Source organism: Enhydra lutris, unplaced genomic scaffold, assembly GCF_002288905.1.
Source record: "Enhydra lutris kenyoni isolate GAN:26980312 unplaced genomic scaffold, ASM228890v2 scaffoldscaffold9, whole genome shotgun sequence".
Lineage (NCBI taxonomy): Eukaryota > Metazoa > Chordata > Mammalia > Carnivora > Mustelidae > Enhydra > Enhydra lutris.
Genome location: NW_019154093.1, coordinates 6,580,101 through 6,607,525, shown reverse-complemented (window position 1 = coordinate 6,607,525; position 27,425 = coordinate 6,580,101). Strand labels below are relative to the sequence as shown.

General features: G+C 38.3%; 1 protein-coding gene across 5 annotated transcripts; it reads right to left on the bottom strand.

Moving 5' to 3' along the window:
- Positions 1-26,520, bottom strand: LOC111143077 (zinc finger MYM-type containing 1). 5 transcript variants are annotated; one of them, XM_022496535.1, is made up of 10 exons: positions 26,475-26,520; positions 25,338-25,396; positions 17,698-17,867; positions 16,476-16,548; positions 16,029-16,278; positions 9,053-9,227; positions 5,540-5,693; positions 3,482-3,619; positions 3,258-3,298; positions 1-2,727 (listed from the first exon to the last, which is right to left on the bottom strand). In XM_022496535.1, exons 3-10 carry the CDS (start codon positions 17,791-17,793, stop codon positions 427-429), a joined length of 3,228 nt encoding a protein of 1,075 aa, XP_022352243.1. In that variant the 5' UTR covers positions 17,794-17,867; positions 25,338-25,396; positions 26,475-26,520; the 3' UTR covers positions 1-426. The 5 variants fall into 5 exon arrangements, with proteins under 5 accessions (XP_022352243.1, XP_022352245.1, XP_022352246.1 ...); XM_022496537.1 differs by lacking the exon at positions 26,475-26,520 and having other exon boundaries at positions 3,258-3,295; positions 25,338-26,452; XM_022496538.1 differs by lacking the exon at positions 26,475-26,520 and having other exon boundaries at positions 16,479-16,548; positions 25,338-26,452.
- Positions 26,521-27,425: the final 905 nt, after the last annotated feature.

The following is a 27,425-nucleotide window of genomic DNA, read 5'->3' as shown; positions in this document are numbered from 1 at the left end:
TACTGGAAAGAATTAAAGTGTTTATTGTTAGGGACTGCTCAAATATATTATGGTACGTTCATACAGTGAAATTTTATGCAGTTGTAAAAAAATCAAGAAACTCTTTATGCACGGGTATAGGACAATCTCAAAAATATGTTTTTAGTGGACAAGTTGAAGAACAGTGTGGACTACGGAGTACTATTCGTGAAAAATATCTCCAGGAGGATATTTGAGGAACAAACACTACACGGAGGGGGAATGGGTACTGAAAAGGGGAAGGAGACTTTTCTCTTTTCAGTCTGTTTCCTGAATTTTGAATCAAGTGAATGTTACACGTTCTGATGAAAAAAAAATCTTTTTCTTAGGAGATAAAATTTTGAAATAAAACAAACATTACAGCAGAAATAACAAAATTCTTTTAGGTAAATTCAAACTAGCCAAGTGTTACGTTTCTTTCATCTGATGGATAAACTTTTCCACAATGCCATTGAGTCTTTCAGGTTCCATCAGTTTATTTACCAATTCCTGCTCAATAGCTATTAGGGCTAGACCGCTAAGCTTCTCTTGTCCCATGGTATGACATAAATATGTTTTAAGACGGGGCAGTGTAGAAAATGAATTTTCAGCATTTGAAGTAACTGGCCAAGACAAAGCAGTATATAATAACTTTGATATGCAAGGAATATTATTGTGAAGACCATGCTGGATAAACAAACAGCCAAGATTGATGAAGTTGATACGATCATAATCTATGACAAAATTAAGTTTTGCATATTGCCGATAAAATCTAAGTTCTGGGATGATGTCTGCATCAAGTTTATAAAATTCTTGGACATGTTTGGCTGTTGTTTCATTTAATGGTTCATTCCATTTAAATAACAGTTCTGAAATTTGCTTCATTTTGCAATAATCAAACTCTGAAAAACATAGCTTTAAATTATTTAATATAGTATCCAATCCTTGGTAATAAATATTAATTTTATATTGTTCTTCTGTTGAAGTAGGAAAAAACATACTATCTGAATTGCCAAGATCTACTGTTTTCTGAATTTTTCTTCTTTTCTGAAAAGAAGGTCTTTCAACTTCAAAACCTTTACTGGTTATTTTTTGACATATTTCCTCTGCTCCATCCCAGATAGTTTTGAAATAGGCATCATTTCTTTCAGATGATAAACATTCCAAAATTGCTTCTATTTTTGAAGACAATGAAAAAATATCTATGGTTTCACTTTGAAGCTCTTTGGAAAGAATTCCTGTAACACTTAACACTCGATAAAGAAATTTCAAACAAAAGACAAATTCAAATTTGGAAACCAGTATTAACAAATCACTCAATTCATCAGCTAAACTTGTGTTTGAAGAATGGCTTGATACAACTTCCAATGTTTCAATAATCTCTGGAAGGCCCTCAATCACAGACAGTAATATATGATCATGGACTGTCCAACATGATTGTGATGTATGTTTCTTGCATGTTTTGTTTTGACTTAGCTTAAAAATGTTTTGAAACTTTGCAGACATTTCCCCAGACATATGAATAGTGTTGAACAAAGAGTTGAGAGTATTTAGAGCACTTCGGAGTTCTTTCACTTCTTTACAAAACGTAATCACTGTTAAATCCAAAAAATGCGCATAACAATGTACGTACAAAGCTCTTGGCTCTTCTTTCTTGAATTCTGCTGCAATTTTATTAAACTGTCCTCTCAAATTAGTGGTACTATCATAGGCCTGGCCACATATCTTATTCAAATCAACTCCAATTTGCTGCAGGTAAGTTTTGATAGTCCCATGTAAGTCAGTCCCAGTCATCTCTTCAATATCTATGAAACCCAAGAATCTTTCTTTAATTAAGACAGCCTTTGACATTTTTTGTGGGTATCTTACACAAATCGAAAGCTGTTTTTTAGTGGCACTATCAGTTGTCTCATCACATATTATTGAAAAAGCTGAGGAGGCATTGATTTCATTCACAATATCTTGAAGCATTTCAGTCTTTATTATTTCAATAATATCATTTTGAATTTGTGTACTATTATAGAAGTCAACTTGTAAATTCGTAAGTCGAAATATTTCTTCTCCTTTATCTTTTGCTCTGATTTCTAACAGTTCTAAAAAATTGCCTTTATTCACAGATGAAATTGATTGGTCATTTCCTCTTAATGGTAAACACTGCTTCCCAAGAAATAAAATATTTTCAATTATAAGCTTTAGGTACTTTTTATTTCCTTCAATCTGTTTTGAATGAATAGATAAATTATCATTGACAGCTTCATCAAAAAATTGGTATTCCCTCCAATACTGCAATGACTTCAAATGCATCTCACTTTTTTCATGCTTTCTGAATTTTTCTAGAGTCTTTTTCCAATTAGAAATTCCTTGGGCTGTAAAAGATTCTCCTCCACAATTAAAATTTTTTTGGCAGAACAACTGGCATGAGTAACAGAATGTCACATCCTTTTTAATATTATTTTTCAAATGTTGGAAATTTGAACACCAAGATTTTTTAATGTTTCGTGACTTATCTTTAATTTTTTGTACTCTGGATGTAAATTTTGGGTGACATAGTCCTTCACTTATTTTCATAGATTTCATATTGTACGAAGCATCTTGGTCCGACACTTGATCTTTTTGTACTTCTACACTGGAGTCAACCGTAGGCTGACTGGGTATTGATGAAGATGGTGAAAGGCTTGGCTGTTCAACACTACTAGTAGCAACACCACTACTTGATTCACTGGGTAAACTCTTAGAAATTTTAGGGAGAAAAAGAAAAAAGCATTTGTTTGAACAGTTTTCAAATGATTAAAAATATCATACATATCTATTCTAACAACACAATAAAATGAATGGGTGAGTTACAATATGAGGTCCACTAGGGGGAAACATTAACAATTATTTATAATATAAAGTTGCAATCTAGATTTAGCATTAAATGTTCTAAGAATCTTTTGGTATGTAATTGTAATAAAAATAATTTTTATTGCTCATGTGACTTAGAATATTGAAAAAGGTAATAAAGAACCCAGAGGAAAAACTGTGACTAATAATACTTCTGTTTAAATATTCGTATTAATAATCTGAAGTCAAACCGGACATTTGGGAAATTGAATGTGAATACCAAAAGATGTTTCTTGCTCAACTTTTTTGAGCTCTTGGATAAAAACAGGAATGAATATGCTTGTATATATATATATGGACACACACACACACATATATGCACAAAATATGCTTAAAAAAGAAAAGACAGTGTCAAAAATATGAAGGACAAAACTTACATCTACAATGACATTTGCTGTTACTGAAGATACTGTATCTGCTAAAATAAAAGAGTATCATCAATTCAAGATCTTATGTGCCGTAAAATATATGCTATAAAATAGCATCATAAACTACAATTGCTTATTTCATATCAGACAACAAAAACAACCTTAGAATATAGATAGATTCATCAAGGATGGGAAACAGTGTGTATGTCAAGTACCCTTCCTATCAATTTTACCTTGTAAGACGTCCGAGTTCATGATGGGCAGGGAAACACGGGCATCCGCCAATGACACTATATTGCTTATAACTGGAGTTGTATCTTTCTTTGGAGAAAAGGTATCCGTTGAGGCATCATGTACCATGGAAACATTTACTGAAAAAAATAAAAAGATTTCGCAAAACCAAGCAGAATCAATCAATCACAAAGCATTGTTTAAAATAAATGTTTCAACAAACAATGCAAAAATCTAATAGCCTGGGGCACCTGGGTGGCTCAGTGGGTTAAGTGTCTGCCTTCAGCTTGAGTCACGATCCTGGGGTTCTGGGGCTGACCCCACATCTGGCTCCCTACTTGGTGGGGAGCCTGCTTCTCCCTCTCCCTCTCTGCTCCCCCTATTTGTACACACCCTCTTTCTTGGTCAAATAAGTAAATAAACAAAATCTTAAAATCTAATAGCTTTAGGTATTGCTGGATATTGGAGTACGGCTTAAGGATGGCCAGGTTCTTTAGGATAACACATTAATAACCTTAGACTGGTAACTTATATTTTCCATTTTTTAACCTATTTTACCTTTGCATACAAGTTCTCAGAAATTACCCACAAAGAAAGAGATTCCTTTAGAATTTCCCAATGGAAAAAAAAAAAAAAAAAAAAGAATTTCCCAATGGGTATCATTTTTCATCATTTAAAAGAAGATTTTATTATTTTTTTTTAAAGCAATCTCTATACCCAACATGGATCTCAAACTCATAACCCCAAGATTGAGAGTTGCTCACTCTACGACTGAGCCAGCCAGGCGCCCTAATGGGTATCATTTCTAACTCCTTCAAGATGCATAACCCTCAACAAGAATGGAGCTAGACTAGTGTCTAAGCTAGTATTGCAAAGATTTCTATAATGAGCCAGTTTACAATGTACAAGCCCATGGCATCATTTACTTTAAGTAAATAGGACCAATGGTCCTATATGAGGCTCTTTGATGGGATACAAAGTTGGTCTTGGGTTACTTGTGCTTTTTTCTTTTTTTCTTTTTTTTTAAAGATTTTATTTATTTATTTGAGGGAGAGGCAGTGTGAGAGAGCATGAGCGAGGAGAAGGTCAGAGGGAGAAGCAGACTCCCTGTGGAGCTGGGAGCCTGATGTGGGACTCGATCCCGGGACTCCGGGATCATGACCTGAGCCGAAAGCAGTCGTCCAACCAACTGAGCCACCCAGGCGTCCCACTTGTGCTTTTCTATTAGTGAACTTCCAAGTATTTCCAACTAGTTCTATTTCCTGTAAAAATGTGGCTAGTAACCTTGTTTTTACAAACCAGGGCTAAGTACAAAATTCTGTATTTTAACACAAAAATCTTTATTAAATAAATATTAAATCTCTGGTTGTGAAGTAGGCTTCCTTTTATATAAACTACTGGAGGGGCGCCTGGGTGGCTCAGTCGTTAAGCATCTGCCTTTGGCTCAGGTCATGATCCCAGAGTCCTGGGATCAGGTTCTCTGCTTGGTGGGAAGCCTGCTTCTCCCTCTCCCACTCTCCCTGCAGTGTTCCCTTCTCTTGCTGTGTCTCTCTGTCAAATAAATAAATGAAATCTTAAAAACAAAACAAAACAAAAAACTACTGGAAAACTTTTTTTAAAATGTAGGCTCCTTGCCCAATGTGGGGCTTGAACTCATGACCCTGAGATTAAGAGTTACATGCTCATGCCAGCCAGGCACGCCTGGAAAACATTTTTTTGCAATGAATTTTACATTGTTTTGACTTTTTTTTTTTTTTTTTAAAGATTTTATTTATTTGTCAGAGAGAGTGAGCACAGGCAGACTAAGAGTGGCAGGCAGAGACAGAGGGAGAAGCAGACTCCCCGCTGAGCAAGGAGCCCGATGTGGGACTCGATCCCAGGATGCCGGGATCATGACCTGAGCCGAAAGCAGCCGCCCAACCAACTGAGCCACCCAGGCGTCCCTACATTGTTTTGACTCTTAAGTCAGTTTAATTTCAAGATGAATCAAGGTTATAAAGGAAAGCAGTAATATTCTTCAACATTTTCTAAACCTCTGATAACTGCTAAACAAGTATTACCTGTAGATGATTCCATCTTAGTTTTATTGTAAGCAGAGAAACAATTAATAGAACAAAAAAGGTCTGTCTTCCCCAAGTCACTGGTGGTCTCAATCATTTCATCTGAGGGCTTCAATGATTTGCAAGGAACAGATGTAAGTGTTTTGGTTGGTTTCTGTTTAGAGATTAAAGTAATATTCATATTCCTGGTATATGACATATATTATTAACAAACAAAAATATACTCATCATTACTGCTCTTAGTTATAACATGACAAGTGATGATAATAAAGCCACATTTTTATACTTTCTTAAAAACCAGAAAAAAATAATGAGCACTGGGTATTATATGCAACTGATCAATCACTAAACTCCACCCTTAAACTAATAATACCCTAATATGTTAACTAACTTGAGTTAAAAAGAAGAGAAAAAAAAGGCACTACAGATCACAGTGACAAAAATGAAAGAAACAGTCAATAAATCACTATTTGTGTTATTTACCAGATATCTATTAGTAGCTGCAGTAATATATAAGCAAGCAATGAAGAAAGAGGTCACAGAATATGTTCATCACTCCAGGCAATCAAAGCCAACTGGATAAATAAACGAAAGTCTTACAATCATCTCTCTTTCCTCAATTCCACTTTGAATATTAATTCAGGAAAGCCTTCCATTGGTACTGAGGAGGAGCCAGAAAACAGCTGTGGGAATCACTGTTTTTCTAGGCTAACCTCATGGTAAAAATTACAAGCATATTGTAAGAAAGTAGCATATAAGCAGTAAAATACATAGAATATACTGCATTCAGGGGGCGCCTGGGTGGCTCAGTGGGTTAAAGCTTCTGCTTAGGCTCAGGTCATGATCCTGGAGTGCTGGGATCGAGCCCCACATTGGACACTCTGCTCAGCGGGGAGCCTGCTTCCTCCTCTCTCTGCCTGCCTCTCTGCCTACTTGTGATCTCTGTCTGTCAAATAAATAAATAAAATCTTAAAAAAAAAATTCTTTCAGCTTAAAAAAAAAAGAATATAGTGCATTCAGGAAACAGTAAGTGTTCAAAGGTAAATGATAAATGATATAAACTGTGAGACGTACCATCTATTGTTTCTACTGAAAACAGGAACCATCATTCCTGGAATTAAGGCAATGGTGAACAAGAACTGCTTTTGGGGGCATAAGTACAAGGACAAATGAAAATATCTTATGCAGGGGCTACTGGGTGGCTCAGTCTGTTAAGTGTCTGCCTTCAGCTTGGGTCATGATCCCAAGGTCCTAGGACTGAGTCCTACATCAGGGTCCCTGCTCAGCAGGGAGTCGGCTTCTCCCTCTGTCGTGCCCCCATTCTCTTTCTAATAAATAAATGCTCAAAAAAAAAAAAAACAGATTTTCTTTTGTGAAAAACAGGGTATCGGCAAAGGAACAATGAAACAAAAAACAGAGCATAACTCTGAAAATTCTTTTATACTTTACTAGTATGACTTTTTATATTTTGAGAAGTCCTAGGGGGCCTGGGTGGCTCAGCTGGTTAAGCATCTGCCTTTGGCTCAGGTCATGATCCCAGAGTTCTGGGATCGAGTCCCACATGAGGCTCCCTGCTCAGCAGACAGTCTGCTTCTCCCTCTCCCTCTGCCCTTTCCCCTCCACTCATGCTGTCTCTCACTTTCTCTAATAAATAAAATCTTAAAAAAAAAAAAAAAAAAAAAAAAAAAAAAAGATGTGGCTTACAAATGACCTATTTGAGTTATTCAGACTTGATGAGAATCCTATCTCCAACTGCATGATTTTAAGGAAGAATTTATGGAGTAAAAAAAGGGTCTCAAAGCATCATCTGAACAAGTAAGACAACTTCAACCCTACCTCATGAAAGGGGCTCAGACCATTAACTGCATTAATTTCATTTATTTTATTTTAAAGATTTTATTTATTTTTCAGAGAGAGCACAAAGCAGGGGGAGTGGCATGTGGAAAGGGAGAAGCAGACTCCCTTCTGAGCAGGGAGTCTGATGTGGGCCTCGATCCCAGGATTCTGGGATCATGACCTGAGCTGAAGGCAGATGCTCAACTGACTGAGCCACCCAGGCGTCCCTGCATTAATCTCATTTAGTCCACCAAAGCAGGACCTAGCTTCTCTGCTCTCAGAACCTCCCACCCCAGGCTCTCCTACCAGAAATAGGGGATTATTTCTCATTTAGAAAAGCATGTGACATTCTGGGTTCATTTTAACCTTGCTTAGGTATAAGAAAACATAGAATTAAAAACACTTTGTGGTTGAATCTTACTGATCAGTAGGCCATTATTTCTACTACATATATACATTTTTAGATTTATTTATTTATTTGACACACACACACACACACACACTCAGAGAGGGAGCACAAGCAGGGTGAGCGGGAGAGGGAGAAGCAGGCCTCCCGCAGAGCAGGAAGCCTGATGTGGGGCTCGATCCCAAGACTCTGGGATCATGACTTGAGCTGAAGGCAGATGCTTAAGGACTGGGCCACCCAGGTGCCCCCCTGCTATCTTTATTTGCAGTTTATAAACAACCTTTTATGTGCTTGGCTTTTCTTGAAGGCCAGATCATCCTGAGATTCTTGAGGAAAATCTCCATACAGCATTTACCATGAATTGTTATGTAAGAGAAACTGTCAGAAGTCTTTTATTTAATCTTCTTCACTATCCTATCAACTGAAACTATTCCCAATGGTACTAAAATCTAATCCCCACATTTTCCTAAAGTGGGACCATCCACAAGTGAACTAATGGAAGAGACTCAGTCTTGGATGTTTCATTTGAGTCCCATGTAGTCAAATTCAAATGGAGTGGTTCTTTTTTTTTTTTCTTCTTTTTTTAAAGATTCTTATTTATTTGACAGAGAGACAGAGAGGAAACACAAGCAGGGGGAGTGGGAGAGGGAGAAGCAGGCCTCCCGCTGAGCAGGAGGCTAGATCCCAGAACCCTGGGATCATGAGCGGAGCTGAAGGCAGCCATCTAACGACTGAGCCACTCAGGTGCCCCCAATGGAGTGGTTCTTACTTCATGCAACATATATTCCTATCTGCTTATATGCTAGAATACTCGGAGCTATTTTTTTTTCACTATTTTACTTACTTGAGAGAGAGAGTCTGCGACTGCGTTGGGTGGGCAAGGGAGAGGGACAAGCAACTCTGCACTGAGCAGAGTGGGATTCATGTGCGGCTTGATCTCATGACATGAGCTGAAATCAAGGGTCAGATGTTTAACTGACTGAACCACCCAGGCACCCCACTCTTTGAACTATTAGAGTAATGGGACTGTCCTTTCATCTGAAGCATATGAACTGGGCTAGAGACAGTTTAACAGGAAGCCCCACAGTTCTCAAGACAGACCGTGATGAAGTTGTTGGAGTGAAACCGAAAACAGGCATTACTATAGACAGTGTTTCACATACTGGTATTTCACTTCATATTGAATCTAGGATTTAAAAAAATTCAGTAAAAATTCTAATATTTAAGCAAAATAATCAGAATCCCTAAAAGTTAAAAAAAATGCAACTTACAACAATAGTCTTCTGACACATGCTGCACTTGGTTAAAATGCTATTAGTGCATATTGTAACAAATGCTTTTCTTTTTTCTTCATATGATGAAAGACAAGATTGGCTGCAAAAATTCTTGCTAGAGGTATTATCTTCTAGCTGAACACTGATCACATCCTTTAAATTTAAGATGTCTCTAAAAAGAAAAACAAGGGTACCATTAAACACTTTTATAAGTTAAAGCATTCCTTCAAGTAACCCTCTCCCATTTCATCCACCTTTAGACTGTGCAACAGCACTGACATCAGCCTTGAAATAAGAAAACCTGAATTTGGTATTTAGTTCCAGGACTTACATTACATAATGATGGGTGAGTCATGTATACGCCCAAATGTTGATTCCCTCATCTATAAAGTAAGGGTTATAAAACACAACTGATAGCCATTTTGAGGATTACCTAGTTTATATTAGTTAGTGCTAGTGGTAATAGAATGATGATGAGAAATCACATATTCATACCTGACCAACTCTGTAATCTGCAAGACAGAGGATATCATAATATGGTCTGAAAAACTCCAGGGATCCTCCAGATACTTTTAGAGGGGTCCACCAGAACAAAATTATTTTGTTAAAATATTATTTGTCCAAAAAAAAAAAAAGCCTTTTTCCCTATGTTAACATTTCAACTGATGGTGCAAAATCAACCCCGGGCTGCTGCAATTCCACTCCTAGATATGTACCCCAAAGAACTGAAGTACTCAAAAAAGTATAAATACACTATTTCAAACAGCTAACATATAGGGACCCTGGGCTGGGTCAGTTGGTAAAGCACATAACTCTTGATCTCAGGGTTTTGAGTTCAAGCCCCACACTGATTCTGGAGCTTACTTTAAAAAAAAAAAAAAAAAACAACAAAAAAAACCAGCTAAAAGATGGAAATAACCCAAATGTTCACCAATGAATGAATGGATAAACAAACTGTGCTATATCCATACAATGGAATATTACTTAGCTACAAAAAAGGGAATGAAGTGCTGCTCTACATAATACATATAAACCTTGAAAACATTATGCTAAAAGATGGACACAAAAGGTTGTATGCTGTAGGATTCCATTAATATGAAATATTCAGAATAGATAAATCCATAAATAGAATGCAGATTGGTGGTTACCAGGGGCTAGAGAGAGAGGAGACCTCTGGGGAGAAATTGCCTACTGGATACACTGGAGTAACAGAAATGTTCTGAACTAGACACTGTGAGTGTACTACTACTGATGTGGCTTTTTGTTATGTGAATTTCACCTCAATACATTGGAAGAAAAAAAAAATGATGCTGGGTCAAACGCCAGAGCCTTAGCACAAATTAAGGCAGTTGAACCAAAATGTCCTAGTATGTGTTACTCAATGCCACACATTTGCTGTAAAAATCATTTACTTTATTAAACTTCATCCTTGACAACCTCTTTTTAGTATTTTGTGTGATATGGGACACAAGCATTAAGTAATACTCTTGCACACTAAAGTGTGATGGTTTTCTCAACGTAAATCTCACGTGGGAATGTTAAGAGTTACAACTTGAGGTAGCTACGTTTTTTCACGGAATACATTTTTACTTGAAAGAACAAACTATTATCTAGAGTGGGTAGCTGGCAAATATTTTCTCAAAAATTGAAGTAACATTGTTACTTCAAGATAAACAACTGGCAGTATTCATTGCCAATGATAAAAGTTGAACTTTTGTTGAACACCAGAATTTAGGAATGTTTGCCATCTCCAACTTGATTGCTTCCCAATAGTTAAGCTTTCCTGATAAGATTAGTGGTGATTTTCTGGTGTGTGTTTATTTTAACAAATGTGATTTTTAAAATATTGTATAAAGAAATATGCCAACATGGGTGCCTGGGTGGCTCAGTTGGTTGAGTGTCTGCCTTCAGCTCAGGTCATGATCCCAGGGTCCTGGGATCAAGCCCTGTATCAGGCTCTCTGCTCAGCAAGGAGCCTGCTTCCTCCTCTGCTCATGTTCATGCGCTCCCTCTCTCTCGGTCTCTCTCTCTCTTCTCTAATAAAATCTTAAAAAAAAAAAAAAAAGAAAAAAGAAATTTGCCAACATTTGGAAGATCTACATAACTCAGTGAACCAGTATTTTCCAAATTATGACAGCATGTAACAAAAATCATTCATTCATGGGTTAAAAAAAACCATTCAAAATAGAAAAGACTGATGTATTTTAACCTAACAGTACAAAAAAATTCATGGTTTCAATTTTCACGTTGTAACTAACGTTTAAGTACTATCTGTTTTCTGGTAGAGTATCAGAGAACCCACAAAATCTAAATGGCTATTGAAAAACACTCTTCCCTTTTCCAAATACATATTTGTAGTACCAGATTTTTTTCACACTTCAGCCAAAACAACATTTTCCAATAAAATGAACACAGAGGCAGATGTGAAAACCTAGTCAGACACTGAAGTGGTTTGCAAAACTGGTAAAATAATGCTTAATGTATATGGCTATTTTTCATTAAAAATATTTATGTTAATAAGCACTGAGTTATTATTTTTTTTTAAAAAGATTTTATTTATTTGACAGAGATCATAAGTAGGCAGAGAGGCGGGCAGAGAGAGAGGAGGAAGCAGGCTTCTCGCCAAGCAGAGAGCCCGATGTGGGGCTCAATCCCAGGACCCCGGGATCATGACCTGAGCTGAAGGCAGAGGCTTTAACCCACTGAGCCACCCAGGCATCCCTGAGTTATTTTTAAGTGAGTTAATAATTAGCTTAAAAATTTCTCAGTTTCAATTTCTAACATAGTATATATTGGTAGTTAGAACCTACTACTACATCAACTAAAGCTTGCTGGCTCTTCAAAAATTTCTGAGAGTGTAAAGGGGTCCAGAGACCAGAAATGTTTGAGAACTGCCATATCTGGCTACTCAGAATATTAATTTTGCAGGATAATAGTTTTCCAGATGAAATATTCCTAAAATCAACACTATTTTAACATTTCAACACTTACAAATTTTCGGTGTATTATGATTTTCCTCCTTCTTAAATAGACGGTACCAAAGATAACAGGTTCATTTCATTATCATGAATCAATTGTTTACTGGTTTAAAATATAGCTCTAAAAGCAGTATCTGAGGGCACCTGGGTGGCTCAGTTGGTTGGGCGACTGCCTTCTGCTCAGGTCATGATCCCAGAGTCCTGGGATCGAGTCCCACATAGGACTCCCTGCTCGGCAGGGAGTCTGCTTCTCCTGCTGACCTCTCTCCTCTCATGCGCGCTCTCTCTCTCTCTCTCTCACAAATTAAAAAAAAAAAAAAATTTAAAAGCAGTATCTGAATTGTGCTATCCTTGTACTTCATTTGACAAAAATTTTTCTAGGATTCACTGTGTACCAGCTAGTGTTTAGGCATGGGGAATATAAAGATGAGTATGATCTGGTTCCGAATCTCAAGAGGTTCATAGTCTAGGGGCGCCTGGGTGGCTCAGTCAGTTAGGTGTCTGCCTTTGGCTCAGGTCATGATCCTTGGGTCCTGGGATTAAGCCCTGCATCCAGCTCCCTGCTTGGCAGAGAGCCAGCTTCTCCCTCTCCCTCCGCCCTTCCCCCTGCTCCTTCTCCCTCTCAAATAAACAAAGAAAATCTTAAAAGAAAAAAAAAAAAGTTTCATAGTCTAACTGGGACAATATCAATTCTTTCCTTAAAAACATTAATTTTATGATTAATGCTGTGGGAAATATGAACACTACTAAAACACAAATCATGGAACAATGACTCTGAGTGGGTGGGGGAGTTAGTGAGAGGAGAGGAAAAATGGTGCGGCAACAGACAAGAGGTAAAGATATTTCAGGAAGACCTTTAAAACAGAAAAAAATTAGCAGATGGAAAGGGAGATAGAAGAAATTGCATCGGCAGGAGCATGGAAGTCTGAAAATACTTACTGATATTTACTGCTACCAGTATACTAGATTCCTGGTTTCTAATCTATGGAGTCATTACAAATAAAAAACTAAAAAATAAATTTTCTTAATAGTGCCTAAAATTAGCTTAAACAAACTCTAAGCACAGGACTGAACAACTTTCCTACATGTAAGTGTTATATAGTCTTAGTGCACCAGGATATTCTGAACTCTGTTGATAGCGATCAGAATCTCTGGTTGGTTTCAACTAGGATACTAAAATGCAGAAATGACACTTCTTAAATACATTGCTCTCAAAAGAGGTCTTATCTTTCCAACATGATTTAAAAATGCCATTTCAAAGATAACTTTTATTTGGTTCATGAAACAGAATAAATACCGCATTAACTGAAAACAGATTTTAAATCATTGCTATGAAAGAAACCTCAATACTAACTGATAATTAGCTAAAATCCTGAGAACTATGGCAGCACCTGGGTGGCTCAGTTGTTGGGTGTCTGCCTTCAGCTTGGGTCATGATCCCAGGATCCTGGGATCGAGCCCCGAATTGGGCTCCCTCCTCGGTGGGAGGCCTGCTTCTCTCTCTCCTACTCCCCCTGCTTGTGTTCCCTCTCTTGTTGTGTCTCTGTCAAATAAGTAAATAAAATCTTAAAAAAAAAAAAAAAAAAAAATTCTTGGGGCGTCTGGGTGGCTCAGTGGGTTAAGCCTCTGCCTTCGGCTCAGGTCATGATCCCAGGGTTCTGGGATCGGGCTCCGCATCGGGCTCTCCGCTCAGCGAAGAGCCTGCTTCCCCACTCTCTCTCTGCATACTTGTGATCTCTGTCAAATAAATAAAAAAAAATCTTAAAAAAAAAAATCTTGAAAACTATGTATTAATACAAGATGCTAATAAATATGGAAGAAAAAAATTTTCTAAAAAAGCAGCACAGGTTACTTTGAACAATGGATGGCCTCTCCCAGCCTAAGCATTACTACCAACTTTCTACCGACCTATACAATGGTATTTTGTATCCAAAAAATTTGTATTCCAAAGGAAGTAAAACCTTTTTCATTATTTTTGCTCATATTGGATTTCTCCATCTTAGAAAATGACTTACACACTATATCTTTCCTGTTTCAGCCTTTTCAATCTGTCTGGGAGATCTGCTGAAGATGGATAATGGGTAAACTCCAAACACAGTAACATGATACCTTAACTTCTCAGGACCTCAGTTTCCTCAAAACCAAAAGAAAATGTTTGGACTGGATGATCTCTAAGGTCCCTTCCAGTTTTATGATTCTGCAGAGAAAGAAAGCAGACTGAAGAGAGTGCCTTATAGCCCTTAGCAAAAAGGAAAAAAGACATAGTATTGAAGGGTTGAAAAAACACAAGAGAAAGGTTGAGTTTCAGGTAGTAAGACTCAAAGCAAAGGATAATACCCAACGCAGCAGCCAAACAAAGAGCTGAAGCAACCAATAAAAAGGGTTTGTGAGTTTGTTAAGAGAATAACAGTGATAATTAACATTTATTGAGGTCTTATTATATGCCAGTATTGTTCTGATCACTTGAATCTATTATTTAATGCTCATAATTCTTATGTGCATTTAATAAAACAAATGGGAATACTAAGAAGTTCTCAATGTTTGACTTTAGCATATAGATGTATCATCTGGGAACAAATGCAATCTGATTCGGTAGGCCTGGGTAAGGCCTGAGATTCTGTATTTTTATTTAATAAGCTCCCAAATGATATTGATACAGCTCCTATTAGTTGCACAATATAAACGTAAATGGAGGAAGCAAGATTTAAATTATGGGAATCTGATTCCAAAATAAGATATATGAAAGGAATTTATTATATTTACAAACAAAACCAGTGGCTTACGTGTTTTTTGTTCTGAAACAAAAATATTTAAAATTTAGCATTAGCATTTAATGAGTACTTAACAAACCAGAATTATACTACAATAGAAGTCTCAAAGCACACTGATCCTTTATACATCTCAGGGTAGAGTTCGAAGTTTTTTTGTGTGTGTTTTTTTAAAGATTTTATTCATTTGAGAGCCAGAGAGCAGGAATGGGGTGGTGGAAGCAGAGAGAGAAGGACAAGCAGGCTCCCTGTGGAGCAGGCAGCCTGATGCAGGGCTCGATCCCAGGATCCCAAGATCATTACCTGAGTTGAAGGCAGACGCTTAACAACTGAGCCACCCAGGCACCCCTCAAAGTCTTGGAGATTTTCCACTAATTCATTATAAAGTTACTACTACTTCCTATATAATATATATATCTCTGTCAAATAAATAACTATATATATATATAAACACACACACACACATATATAGTTAGCAATACAAACCCCAACAGTAGCTCACTGAAATCTTGAAAAAATTATATCCTTCCCTGTTTACCTATGACTATTCAATTTTGCAAAAGAATCAAATAACTTCATTTACCATTACGAGAAACATTATTTTATAATATTATACCCTGGCTACTTTATACCTTGGAAGATTCAAATTATTCTATGATTAATGTGATAGTGGTTTGCACCCTATACTGTTAAATGATAAAAAGAGTATATAATAATCCCATTTATAGAGAATTTCAAATGAAAGGGTAGGAAAGTCAGTTTCAGTAGTCACATTATATTTAAAGCTGCAGAGAAACAGAACTCCTTATGTTTTAATTTCCGTAAATCTCTCAACAAAAAAAGTATGTCTGAAGAATCTAACAGAGGAACTGAAAGCAGAAGCAGCTTCCTTTCACTAAACCAAGGTGATACTTCTTCAGAAAAATGAAAATAGGGGCGTCTGGGTAGCTCGGATGATTAAGCATCTGCCTTTGGTTCAGGTCACGATCCTAGGATCCTGGGATCAAGCCCCACATCAGGCTCCCTGTTCGGCGGGGAGCCTGCTTCTCGTTCTCCCTCTGCTGTTCCCCCTGCTTGTGCTCTCTCGCTCTCTCTGTCAAATAACTAAAATCTTAAAAGAAAAAAAAAGTTAAGAAAAGAAAAAATGAAAATGTAGACAGTTACAACCAAGACTCTGATCAAAATCTATGTAGGGAAGTAAAAGGGACATAATTTAGAATTATATACTTTGAGCAGTTTGAACAAGTTCTCCTGGGAAGAGCTGGTGAATTGGCAGATGAAATGTATTCAGTGATGCACAGCGTGGAGCAGAAAAGCTGAGTAGACCCTTTCCTCTGATAAGCAGTTTGCCCCTTCTGAAGAATTTTTTTACAACCACAACAGGAAACCTGAATAGCTGTGGTTGAAACTGAAGGAAGCATTTTATTCATGCCAGATGATGTCAGGGAAAGCTGAATGCCTGTAGTCAACTGTGGAGCTATAAACACAAAACAGGAAGGAAAAAAATTAGTATTTATGTAAAATTAAGTATGCATTCTTTTATTTTTCTTTTAGAGGTTACTTCTGGACTTGAAACTCCAAAGAAACAATGCACTATTCAAAGACATTCTAAAAAAGCAGAGTAAACTGGCTATTACATTGGTTAGAATAAATATGATTAAGTAATTCTATTACCACTGTCTGAAAATGTAGTGTTTATTTTCAGTTCATTCTCCTGAGTTTTAGGTTGCTGGGCTTGACAATACTCCTAAAAAAAAAAAAAAAAGAAAGAAAGAAAGAAAGAAAATAATGACTTCAATGTGCATAAAACAACTAGTTATTCTATAGAAAATAATAATAAATTATGTTTAAAGTTTGTGCAGTGAATTGTATAACTGAACTGAACCACAGGTGAGCACTCCCCTTTTGGTGCCCTTTGGCTGACACATTATATTCTATACATTATATATATTATATTCTATCATATCTAGATGTGACTTCAGTAATTTTTGTTCATGTAGTCTTTCCATAAGCTACCACAAATAGAGGAGACACTCTCAATAGTGACACCTATTTTACCTCCTTAGTTCTAATCAATAACAGCTAACGGTCTTCATAAAGACCTTAAACACAAAAGTTGTTGGAGAGGGCTGAATAAGTCTTAGAGAGGACTTTTCAGAGCAGCAGGCACTCTAAACATGATCTATGTGTTTCAATGTTCATAGATTTGAAGAAGCAACCAATACTTCCTAGATGGACAACATTCCCCAGTGTCACCAACTCAATGGGAGTCCTATCCTTACTTAATACTGATTTACTTTAGGCTATTTCTAAACAGAATACCAGAAATAAAGTAAAGTTGAATTTACTTTTTGTTTCCTTAGAAATTTCAGCTAGTTCATATATAAACATTTTAAGGAAATGTGGCATTACATACAGAACATTAACAGCTTGAGTCAGTCTATCATTTACAGGTTCTTTAGCATATAGTACATCTAAAGAAGTTTATGAATAAACATGGAACTGATTTGGGCAAAATAACTACAAAGAAAAAAATTCTAAGAATTCATAATGTACTAAGTAGAGCCAGGAGCATAATAACATTTAATTAGTTATTCATATTGTTTCAAGTTAAGAAAAATGAAAACAAAAATATGTTAACCTTGGCTAGGCCCATAATATCCTAAGCAATCCTTTTATTAATCCAAAACCCAATTCCAAACATCCATTTTTTGCTCAGATCATATTCTTCCATATAGTTGTGATGGCACTTCACGCCATATACCCTGCATTATTTGACCAGCTGCTTAGGGGAAGATAAAATTGTGGGTTTTTAGCCAGTAAACCAGCATCTGCATAACTGAAATGCATACTTAAATGCTGCTCTACAAAAAAGAAAATAAAGTAGGATATTTACCTGAGCATTTTCAGGTTCCGTCTTAATTTCATCTAGCTGTCCCAGTTGTGGTGTCCCCACTTTGTCACATTTACCATCTATCGGTGATTCTTTCATCTTGGTGTTTGATGCAAAGGAATCCTCCTGTTCCAAACTAATGAATTTCTTTTTGGGGAATAGTATCTAGGTTCCTAAAATATGAATTGATGGGAGAGTCTGATTTTAAAATTAGTCCTTTTAAATATGGTTAACTTCTGAAAGCAGAAAGGGTCTTTAGACAGCTTGGACTCAAGGTTCCTTCACAGTGCAACACTGGGTTTGTTCCCTTCATCCATTACTCCCCAACATAGCTTTGTTATATAATTCTTTGGTAGACCTATCTACACGCTTTCTTCTAGTTTTCTCCACTTCTATTCTCCCAGGCCTGCCTAGAGCATAAGCTCACCAAACACACAAGTTTACTTTTAACTTAAATAGTCTTAGAAAACATAGTCTTCTATCCAAGGTTAATCCAAATACCTGTACTCATTACCTCTCCTCTGCCACTGCCCTCTTACAGAGCCGATTATTATTTATATGCTCTTCAACTCCTCTTTCCCTCCTTATTGGTTCTTCACATATAAATACTCAAATACATTCAAGGATCCAACTTTTTTTTTTTTTTTTTTTAATTTGACAGAGAGATCACAAGCAGGCAGAGAGGCAGGCAGAGAGAGAGGAGGAAGCAGGCTCCCTGCTGAGCAGAGAGCCCGACGCGGGGCTCGATCCCAGGACTCTGAGATCATGACCTGAGCCGAAGGCAGCGGCCTAACCCACTGAGCCACCCAGGCGCCCCAAGGATCCAACTTTTAAAGCTACTGCCTTCTCTCTGGCCACTCCCTTTCCTCACCCTTGAACCTCTGTCTCCTTGAATCCTATGATTCCAAGGCCTATTTCTCCTCCTATCTCTTTGCCAGTCTTCTTCTCAAATATTTATTTCACCTGCTTCTAAAATACTTGTGTTCTGGGGTGCCTGGGTGGCTTAGTTCTTAGTTAAGTATTTTCCTTCGGCTCAGGTCATGATCCTGGGGTCCTGGGATAGAGCTCTGACTCAAGCTCTCTGTTCTACTTCTCCACCACCCCCAGCTTGCGCTCTCTCTCAAATAAATAAATCTTTAAAAAAATAAAAATATTTGTGTTCCTCCAAAGCACAATTCCACAGGACTCTTTCTCACTTGTTCCTTGGGCATAACCTTGGATTCAACCATCATTTATAGGCTGATTTCCCCCTATATTTCTAAGCTCCAGCCCATATACCTAATTGCCTACTAAGTATCTCCACTCGGATGCTCCACAGGTCCCTCAAATTCAAGAGACTTAAAACTATATTCTTATAAAATCCCAAAGCCTGCTTTACACGTTTCCTTTCTTGGTAAAATCAACTATCCTATATACCCAATCTCCCAAACCAAAAAACTAGGGGTAATCCTAAGTTCCTCTTCCCTTAAAGTTCCTACATCTAATCACCAAAGTGGGTCAATATAAACGTTCTAAATATGTTTTGAATCTATTTTCCATTTACACCTCATGCCTGCCCCTCCTCCCCCATTAATGGATTCCTTTTTGGTAACTATATAAGATAGTTAAAATCCAAAAATCAAAATAAAGAAGATTGCTGCACATTCAGGCTTAAAAAATAATTCCATTTTATAGCTTTTGAGGAACTACAAGTGACTTTTTTTTTTTTTTTTTAAGATTTTTATTTATTTGAGAGAGAGCCTGTGTGTGCACAAGCAGGTGGGAGGAACAGAGGTAGAGGGAGAAGTAGCTCTCCTGCTGAGCAGGGAGCTGAGCTGAGCTGAGCTGGGCTTGATCTAGGACCCTGAGATCATGACCTAAGTCAAAGGCAGACGCTTAACCATCTGAGCCACCCAGGTGCCTCCTTCAACGGCCTTTTGATTGCTCAGCCCCAATGCCCCTATTTCCAGGGCAGACTGGTTCCCTCCGTCTTCTTTTCTCTCATCTTTGGTCCTTTCCCCACTTTTCTGGTAGCTTTTACTGAAAGTACCTATTCTAGAGCAGAAAACTGAATGAGTAAGGCCTGTGAAGTGCAATAAAAGCTCTATGGCCTCTGCCCAGCCCATGTGAGCATTACACACAACCAGCAAAGCAAAACTCACAGGAAATTAACTACTAGACTGTCATTCACCTGAAAGAAAATATGCAAGTCTAAAAATCAATAAAACAAAGCATCTATGAGCTTTTGCATCTTGGAGTCCCTTCAAATATGTCAGTTATCACACCAATAGGCAAATAATGGAAAACACCTTGAAAGTGTAATTAATTAATCTAAAATATATTTCTGAAGCAGGGAAAACAGTAAACAACATTTCTTTAGCTATCAGAAAAAACAAAAAGAGCAAAAAACATGTATGAAATATAAATTCAGTACTTCTTTTTCCAACAAGATGCACATTAGAGTAAATTAAGCCCTAGAAACCTTTTTTAATTTTTTTTTATTTTTAAAGATTTTATTTATTTGACAGACAGAGATCACAAGTAGGCAGAGAGGCAGGCAGAGAGAGAGAGAGAGAGAGAGAGGAGGAAGCAGGCTCCCCGCTGAGCAGAGAGCCGATGTGGGACTCGATCCCAGGACTGAGACCATGACCTGAGCTGAAGGCAGAGGCTTAACCCACTGAGCCACCCAGATCCCCCATTTTTTTTTTTTTTTTTAAAGATTTTATTTTGGGTGTGCCTGGTTGGCTCAGTTGGAGAAGCATGAGTGGGGTTTGAACTCATGACCCTAGGATCAAGAGTCACATGCTCCTCCAACTGAGCCAGGTAGGTGCTCTGAAACCTTCTTTAATATAATCTATCTCTAGTCGTACCTGGGGATAAACCATGTATGTCGCAGAGTAGTAATAGTCCTAGGATAAATGTGGCACATGTTCCTGCTAGTTAATACCACTTGGTAATAACCAATTAAAACATTTTAATTTAAACCGAAGAGGATTATATCATGAAGCAGAAAACCAAATTCACATTTTTAAAAAAGATTTTATTTATTTATTTGACAGAGAGAGAGAGAGCACAAGCAGGGGGAGAGGCAGGGAGTGGGAGAAGCAGGCTCCCTGCTCAGTCGGTTAAGTGTCTGTCTAGGGCTCAGGTCATGATCTCAGGGTCCTTGGATTGAGTCCCACATTGTTCAGCAGGGAGCCTGCTTTTCCTCTGCCTGCTGTGGCTATTGCTTAAGCTCTCAATGTCTCTCTCTCTCTGACAAATAAATAAAGTCTTTTTTTTTTTTTTTTTTTAAGATTTCATTTATTTATTTGCCAGAGAGAGAGAGAGAGAGAGTGAGCGAGCACAGGCAGGCAGAGTGGCAGCAGAGGCAGAGGGAGAAGCAGGCTTCCCGCCGAGCAAGGAGCCCGATGTGGGACTTGATCCCAGGACGCTGGGATCATGACCTGAGCCGAAGGCAGCCGCTTAACCAACTGAGCCACCCAGACGTCCCTAAATAAAGTCTTAAAAAAAAAAAAAAGACTAGTAAGTCTAGGGGTGCCTGGTTGGCTCAGTCCAGTCGCCAGAGCACAAAACACCTGATCTCAGGGGTCATAAGTTCAAGCCCTATATTGGGTGTACAGATAACTTAAAAAAAAAAAAAAAAAAAAAAAGAGATGATAAATCCAGGCACAACAGATAAATTAACAGGCTTTACCCCTGAACACACCTGACAGGACAGAGTAGAGGAAAAAGGCCAAGCAGAAAACAGCAGCACACTTAGCTAAGGAGATGGGAGTTCTGGTGGCCAAAGCATGAAGGACAGGAACAAAGGTTCCACAAAGCAGAACCAAGGAGAAACAAGTCTCCTAATTTGCATACAAATATCCTCCTCCTCCACTTACTAGCTGACTTCCAAATGTACATCTATAGAGTGTGACACTAAAAAATCTATCAGAAAACAACAGGTTGAGTCTAAAGAACTGAAGAGATTTTAGGAGCTTTGCAGAGCTAGTAACAAAGTTGAAATTTAAGTCCAGCAAAGGTAGAGGGGATTTGGTAAAGATTTGGACTTGCAGTTGAGAAAGGGCAAACCAAAATAAATCAGCCCTAAAAAGGGGTAACACTAACCCTCAAAAGGATCAATATAATCTGTTGAGGGGGGGAAAATATATATATATATATAGTCGGTTAGACCTGACTGCCTACAGGAAAACAGCCCTCTCTGGAGGAAGTGCACCTAGAGTCTTTAAATTTTTTCATGCGTAATACAATAAAAATTTATGGGTACATCTCAACAAAAAACCCCAAATAAGACTGACTGAAAACCAATGAAAAGAAAAGAAAAAAGATAAAAGAACAGACCTATAGGTAACTCATATTGGTATTACCACGCTAGGACATTTGAGAAAATAGAGAAAAAGATGGAGAAGTTTAGGAGAGTCCTGGAATAATTAAAAAAAAAAAAGTCATGGAAATTTGAGAATTGTAAAATAAAATTTGGAAATTATGAATAAATACATTTTATATCAATAGTATAAAGTAGTTCAGATTGATACATAAAAGGATAAAAATATTTATATATATATATAAATATTTATAAATATAAATATGCGGAACAAGGCTAAAAGGTCTAACACAGATGTAAATAGAGTCTCAGAACAAGAGATGTAAATAGAGGGACGCCTGGGTGGCTCAGTTGGTTAGACGACTGCCTTCGGCTCAAGGTCATGATCCCGGAGTCCCGGGATCAAGTCCCGCATCGGGCTCCCAGCTCCATGGGGAGTCTGCTTCTCCCTCTGACCTTCTCGCTCATGCTCTCTCTCACTGTCTCTCTCTCAAATAAATAAATAAAATCTTAAAAAAAAAAAAAAAAGAGATGTAAATAGAGTCTCAGAATAAGAGAAAACAGACACTCCAACAGAAGCAGTATTTGAAGAACTGTTGGCTAGACAATTTCCCCAAAATGAAGAAAAATATCAAACCACACAAATTCAAGAAGTTCTATGCATAACAAATAAGGTAAATATAAAAGGGAAACACAACTACCCACATCATAGTCACACTCGCGAAAACTGAAGTTAAAAAAAAAAAAATCTTAAAAGCAGCTGAAGAAAAAAGACAACATACAGGAGAACAAAAATTAGAAAAAAGACTGTTCTCTTCTCAGAAACAATGAAGGCCAGAAGTCAATGGAGTATCTTTAAGGAGCTGGAGGGAGGGGTGTGGAAACCTACTTAAAATTCTCTAGTCAGTAAAAATATCCTTCAAATATAAAGGTGAAGGGGTGCCTGGGTGTCTCAGCCAGTTAAGGGTCTGCCTCCGGCTCAGGTCATGATCCAGGGTCCTGCGATGAGCCCCACATCTGGCTCCCTGCTCCGCGGAGAGTCTGCTTCTCCTTCTCCCTCTGCCTGCCACTCTGCCTACTTGTGCTCTTTCTGTCAAATAAATAAATAAAATCTAAAAAAAAAAAAAAAAAAAAAAAGGTGAAATCAGGAGATTTTCAGGTAAATGAAAATGAGAATTTATCACAAACAAACCTATACTGTAGAAATGCTAAAGAATATTCTTTAAGTTAAAGTGAAATACTCAATGGAAATCTGGTATAAAAACTGGAAAGGGAGAAGTAAACAAACTGCTTTTATTTATAGAGAGCATGATGGTGTACACAGAAAACCCTAAGGAATATCTTCTCCCCACCCAGTAAAATAATTGAATAAGTGAACTTAGAAGGATCACAGGATAATACAACATCAACATTTAAAAACTTCATCTCACCACTTCACCATTGTTCTAGAGGTTCTAGTCAGGTTAATAATGCAAAAAAAGAAAAGAAATCTTGAAAAGGAAGAAATAAAACTGTCATTATTTATAGATGACATGTTGTAAACATTTAAAATCCAAAAGGATCTCCAAGTAATTACTGCAATTATTAAGTGAATTTAGGAAGGTCAATATTAAAAAATCATTTTTTTACTAGGACAATTAAATAAAGCTGAGCTCCCCTGCTAGAACCTCCAAACAAGCTCTCAAGGTCCATTTATTTTTATTTTTATTCTATTTTATTTTATTTAAAATTTTTTTTAGTATTATTTATTTTATTTATTTGACAGAGAAAGATCACAGATAGGCAGAGAGGCAGGCAGAAAGAGAGAGAAGCAGGCTCCCCGCTGAGCAAAGAGCCCGATGTGGGGCTCAATCCCAGGACCCCGAGATCATGACCTGAGCCGAAGGCAGCAGCTTAACCCACTGAGCCACCCAGGCGCCCCTCTATTTTATTTTTTTAAAGATTTTATTTATTTGACAGAGATCGATCACAAGTAGGCAGAGAGGCAGGCAGAGAGAGGGGGGGAAGCAGGCTCCCCGCCAAGCAGAGTACCCGATACAGGGCTCGATCCCAGGACCCTGGGATCATGACCTGAGCCGAAGGCAGAGGCTTTAACCCACTGAGCCACCCAGGCACCTCTATTTTTATTTTTTAAGAAGATTTTATTTCTGGGGCACCTGGGTGGCTCAGTGGGTTAAGCCCCTGCTTTTAGCTCTGGTCGTGGTCTCAAGCCCCACATGGGGCTCTCTGCTCAGCAGGCAGCCTGCTTCCCCCTCTCCCTCTGCCTACCTGTGATCTCTCTATGTGTCAAATAAATAAAATCTAAAAAAATTTTTTTTAAAAAGGAAGATTTTATTTCTTCATTTGTCAGAGAGAGAGAGATTGATTGAGCAAATGAGTGCACAAGCAGGGAGAGCAGCAGACAGTGAAGCAAGCTCCCCACCGAGCAGGGAGCGGGATGTGGGACTTGATCCCAGGACCCCGGGATCATGACCTGAGCCTGGCCTTAGGCAGAGGCACTTATCCGACTGAACTACACAGGTGTCCCCCAAAGTAAAAACTTTGTAACAATGATTTCTAAAGCATCACAAAATATCAAATATATGAAGACATCTCATGAAATATGTCCAGATCTCTACACTAAAAACAAAACAGTGCTGAGAGAAATCAAGGAAGATATAAATAACATAGCATGCTCTTTGACTTAATATTGTTAAATGAGTTTTCCCCAAAATTGAACTACAGATCAAAATCTCAGTTTTTGCGGAATTTGCAAAGTGATTCTAATGTATATGGAATGTATACAAAACCTAGAACAGCTAAAACAACCTCAAAAAAGAAAGTTGGAGGACTTTTCTATAAAGCTACAGTAATTAGTATAGTGTGGTAATGGTTACAAGAAAAATAAAGGGACCAATGTGTCCACAAGCTGATATACTCTTTTTACTTCTTTGCATTACAGCCACTTCCTCATTACACTTTGCAAAAATACGTTTTATACCACTTGTGTTCTGCAAGCTCTTTTACTGGTTTGACAGAAAGACTGGAGGCACAAGACTAAGTGCTTTTCAAACCAAATTAAAACCTCCACGCTTAATTCTACAGGCAGTGGGGAGCCACTATTTATGAAGTGCCTACATACTACAATCAGAGGGATAATCAGGATGTCCCAACACTCTGTAATACTCTGTTAGCACAGGATAATTGTAACAATATAAACGTATGCAAGGTAAAAAGCAGAAATGAGGGAAGAGAAAATGGTCACAGTCTTCTAGAAGATAAAATCTGAGCTAGGTTTTAAAGGGCCTACAAAGCAATGATGAAAGGATATTCCAGGCTGGAGAGAGAGCATGCTTACCCTTGTAAATCAGTAGCTTTTGCGGTTCAGCAAACGTTTCATTCGTGTTTTTTAATTTACTTTAAAAACAATGAAATCATGAGATAAACAGTTAACTGTGTCATAGACCAAATGTTAATTATTTTGGAGACGTCCAAAGCATTAATTTGTGCTGTATTAACACTGACTTTCAGAAAACAGCTTTTCCTGCCACCCAGGTGAATGCAGTTCAATTCTCTATACCCGTGTCACTGATGAGGAAGGTTACAGCTTTTCACCTGTCCTTTTTGGATTCTGACCTGTATATGTTCACTCACGCGGAGGGAAATTCTCTATTTTGGCAAGGGCATCTACTCCCTTAACGCTGTTGCCTCAGCCCGAGAGTTACATGGCAAACTACTGAGTCCTGATACTGCCAGGGCTAAATGTAATACAGTTCTTGTTATAAATTTTAAAGGCTTCTCGTGTTGTGTATTTGCCATGAAGAATACTAGTTACCGTCAGGTGTTATCAGTGGTTCAGCTCTTACTGAAACCGCACCTGAGAAGCTGGAAGGTACCGTTTGCAAACACTAGTCCATGCAAACCAAGATACTATCAATCCTGGGCACTAAAGCAATATACTGAAATAAAGCGATAAATTAATCCCAATTCAAGTCAATCCCAATTTCAAGTCCGAATTTATCGAGTCAAACTTTTGTACTATTTAATCTTTTAGCTGAGATTCCGTGTACACATCTAACTGGAAAAGGACCTCCATGATTTTCTTTAAAGTTGTTTGTAAAAACAGTACTGCTTAATGAAGGAGAACTACACGTATGACCAGGTGAATGTTTTAAGAAGAGGCCGCGGATAAAGACCAAAGGCTTGAACTCCCAGTAACGGCTCAGGGGCAGCAGGCGGCATGAAACGCTGGAGACGCGGGGCACGGATCCCCCGACTCTGAGCACACGGTTAAAGGAGACCGCAACCACGCAATCCTGGGGCCTGACCCCGAGCTCCCGACCCTCACATGGCAGAATCCGCCCTCAGGGACCCATCTTTAGGACCCCGGCCCGACCAGACGCTTCATCCTCCCTCCGAGAGGCGAAACTTTCTGCCCCTTTCCGGTAAGGCACAGGAATGAATACCGACACTACGGCCGCTTAAGGGGGCTTACTAATTTCTCTCAGAGACGCTGGCCACACGAGGATTCTCAAAGGAACTTCGACGCCAAACGGTCACGCAGGCCCCGCCCCTTTCCCGCCGTGCTCTGCGGCCGAGCATGCGCATCGCAGCGCAGCGCCGCTGACCGGGGGTGGGCGGGAGGAGAGACCCGCGTTCCCTTCGCTACAGGGGGCGGGGGAGAGCTCGTGGTGCTGCCCAGGGTCTGATCTTGGAAGTCATCTTGGTTGGCCCCAAATTTGGACCCTTGAAGGTTAGGGCAACGTCGGGATGAACTCAGAGTTGAGGCGGGGCTGTTGGATTTACTGGATTCGATGGGTCTATTGGCAATTTATGTAAATCCCAATTTCTTCATCCCCCCCCTTTCTTTTTTTTTAAAAAGATTTTATTTATTTGGCAGAGTGAGAACAGGACAGCAAGAGGGAACACAAGCAGGGGGAGGGGGAGAAGGAGAAGCAGCCTTCCTGTTGAGCAGAGCCCAAAGCAGGGCTCCATCCCAGCACCCTGGGATCATGACCTGAGCTGAAGGCAGACGCTTAAGGACTGGGCCACCCAGGCGCCCCAATTTCCTCATCCTTGAAACAGGATTTATTAGAGTGACTTTGCCATAGGCATATGAAGATTGGAAAGGCAATGCTGGTAAAGTTCCAGGTACGCAGTAAATTCCCAGTAAAAGGAATTATCTGCAGTGATACTGAGGGAGTTCAGGCCTTTTCTATTTTGGGGCCCTCTTTTATATTAAAAAAAAATCCCAAAAGAGTGTGCAAAAATCATGGTTTATTTTAAATGCCACTTAACACTTTCAACACCTAAAAAAGTATAGGATCAAATAATTGTGCTATTCCTAAAATAATAGGATTATAGAAGATATATAGAGTTGAATGATGAATTTATCGCAATCTTGTCTTTGACCATACTTTTTGAGATATTATCAAGTCTGTGCCCA

Excerpts from the sequence above, each read along its gene's own strand:
- LOC111143077 (XM_022496535.1), bottom strand. The coding sequence starts at position 17,793 with ATGAAAGAATCACCGATAGATGGTAAATGTGACAAAGTGGGGACACCA. Across the intron at positions 16,279-16,475 it reads CACTACATTTTCAGACAGTG|CTCCACAGTTGACTACAGGC; the intron begins GTAATAGAATTA and ends TTGTGTTTATAG. Across the intron at positions 3,299-3,481 it reads GAACTCGGACGTCTTACAAG|CAGATACAGTATCTTCAGTA; the intron begins GTAAAATTGATA and ends CTTTTATTTTAG.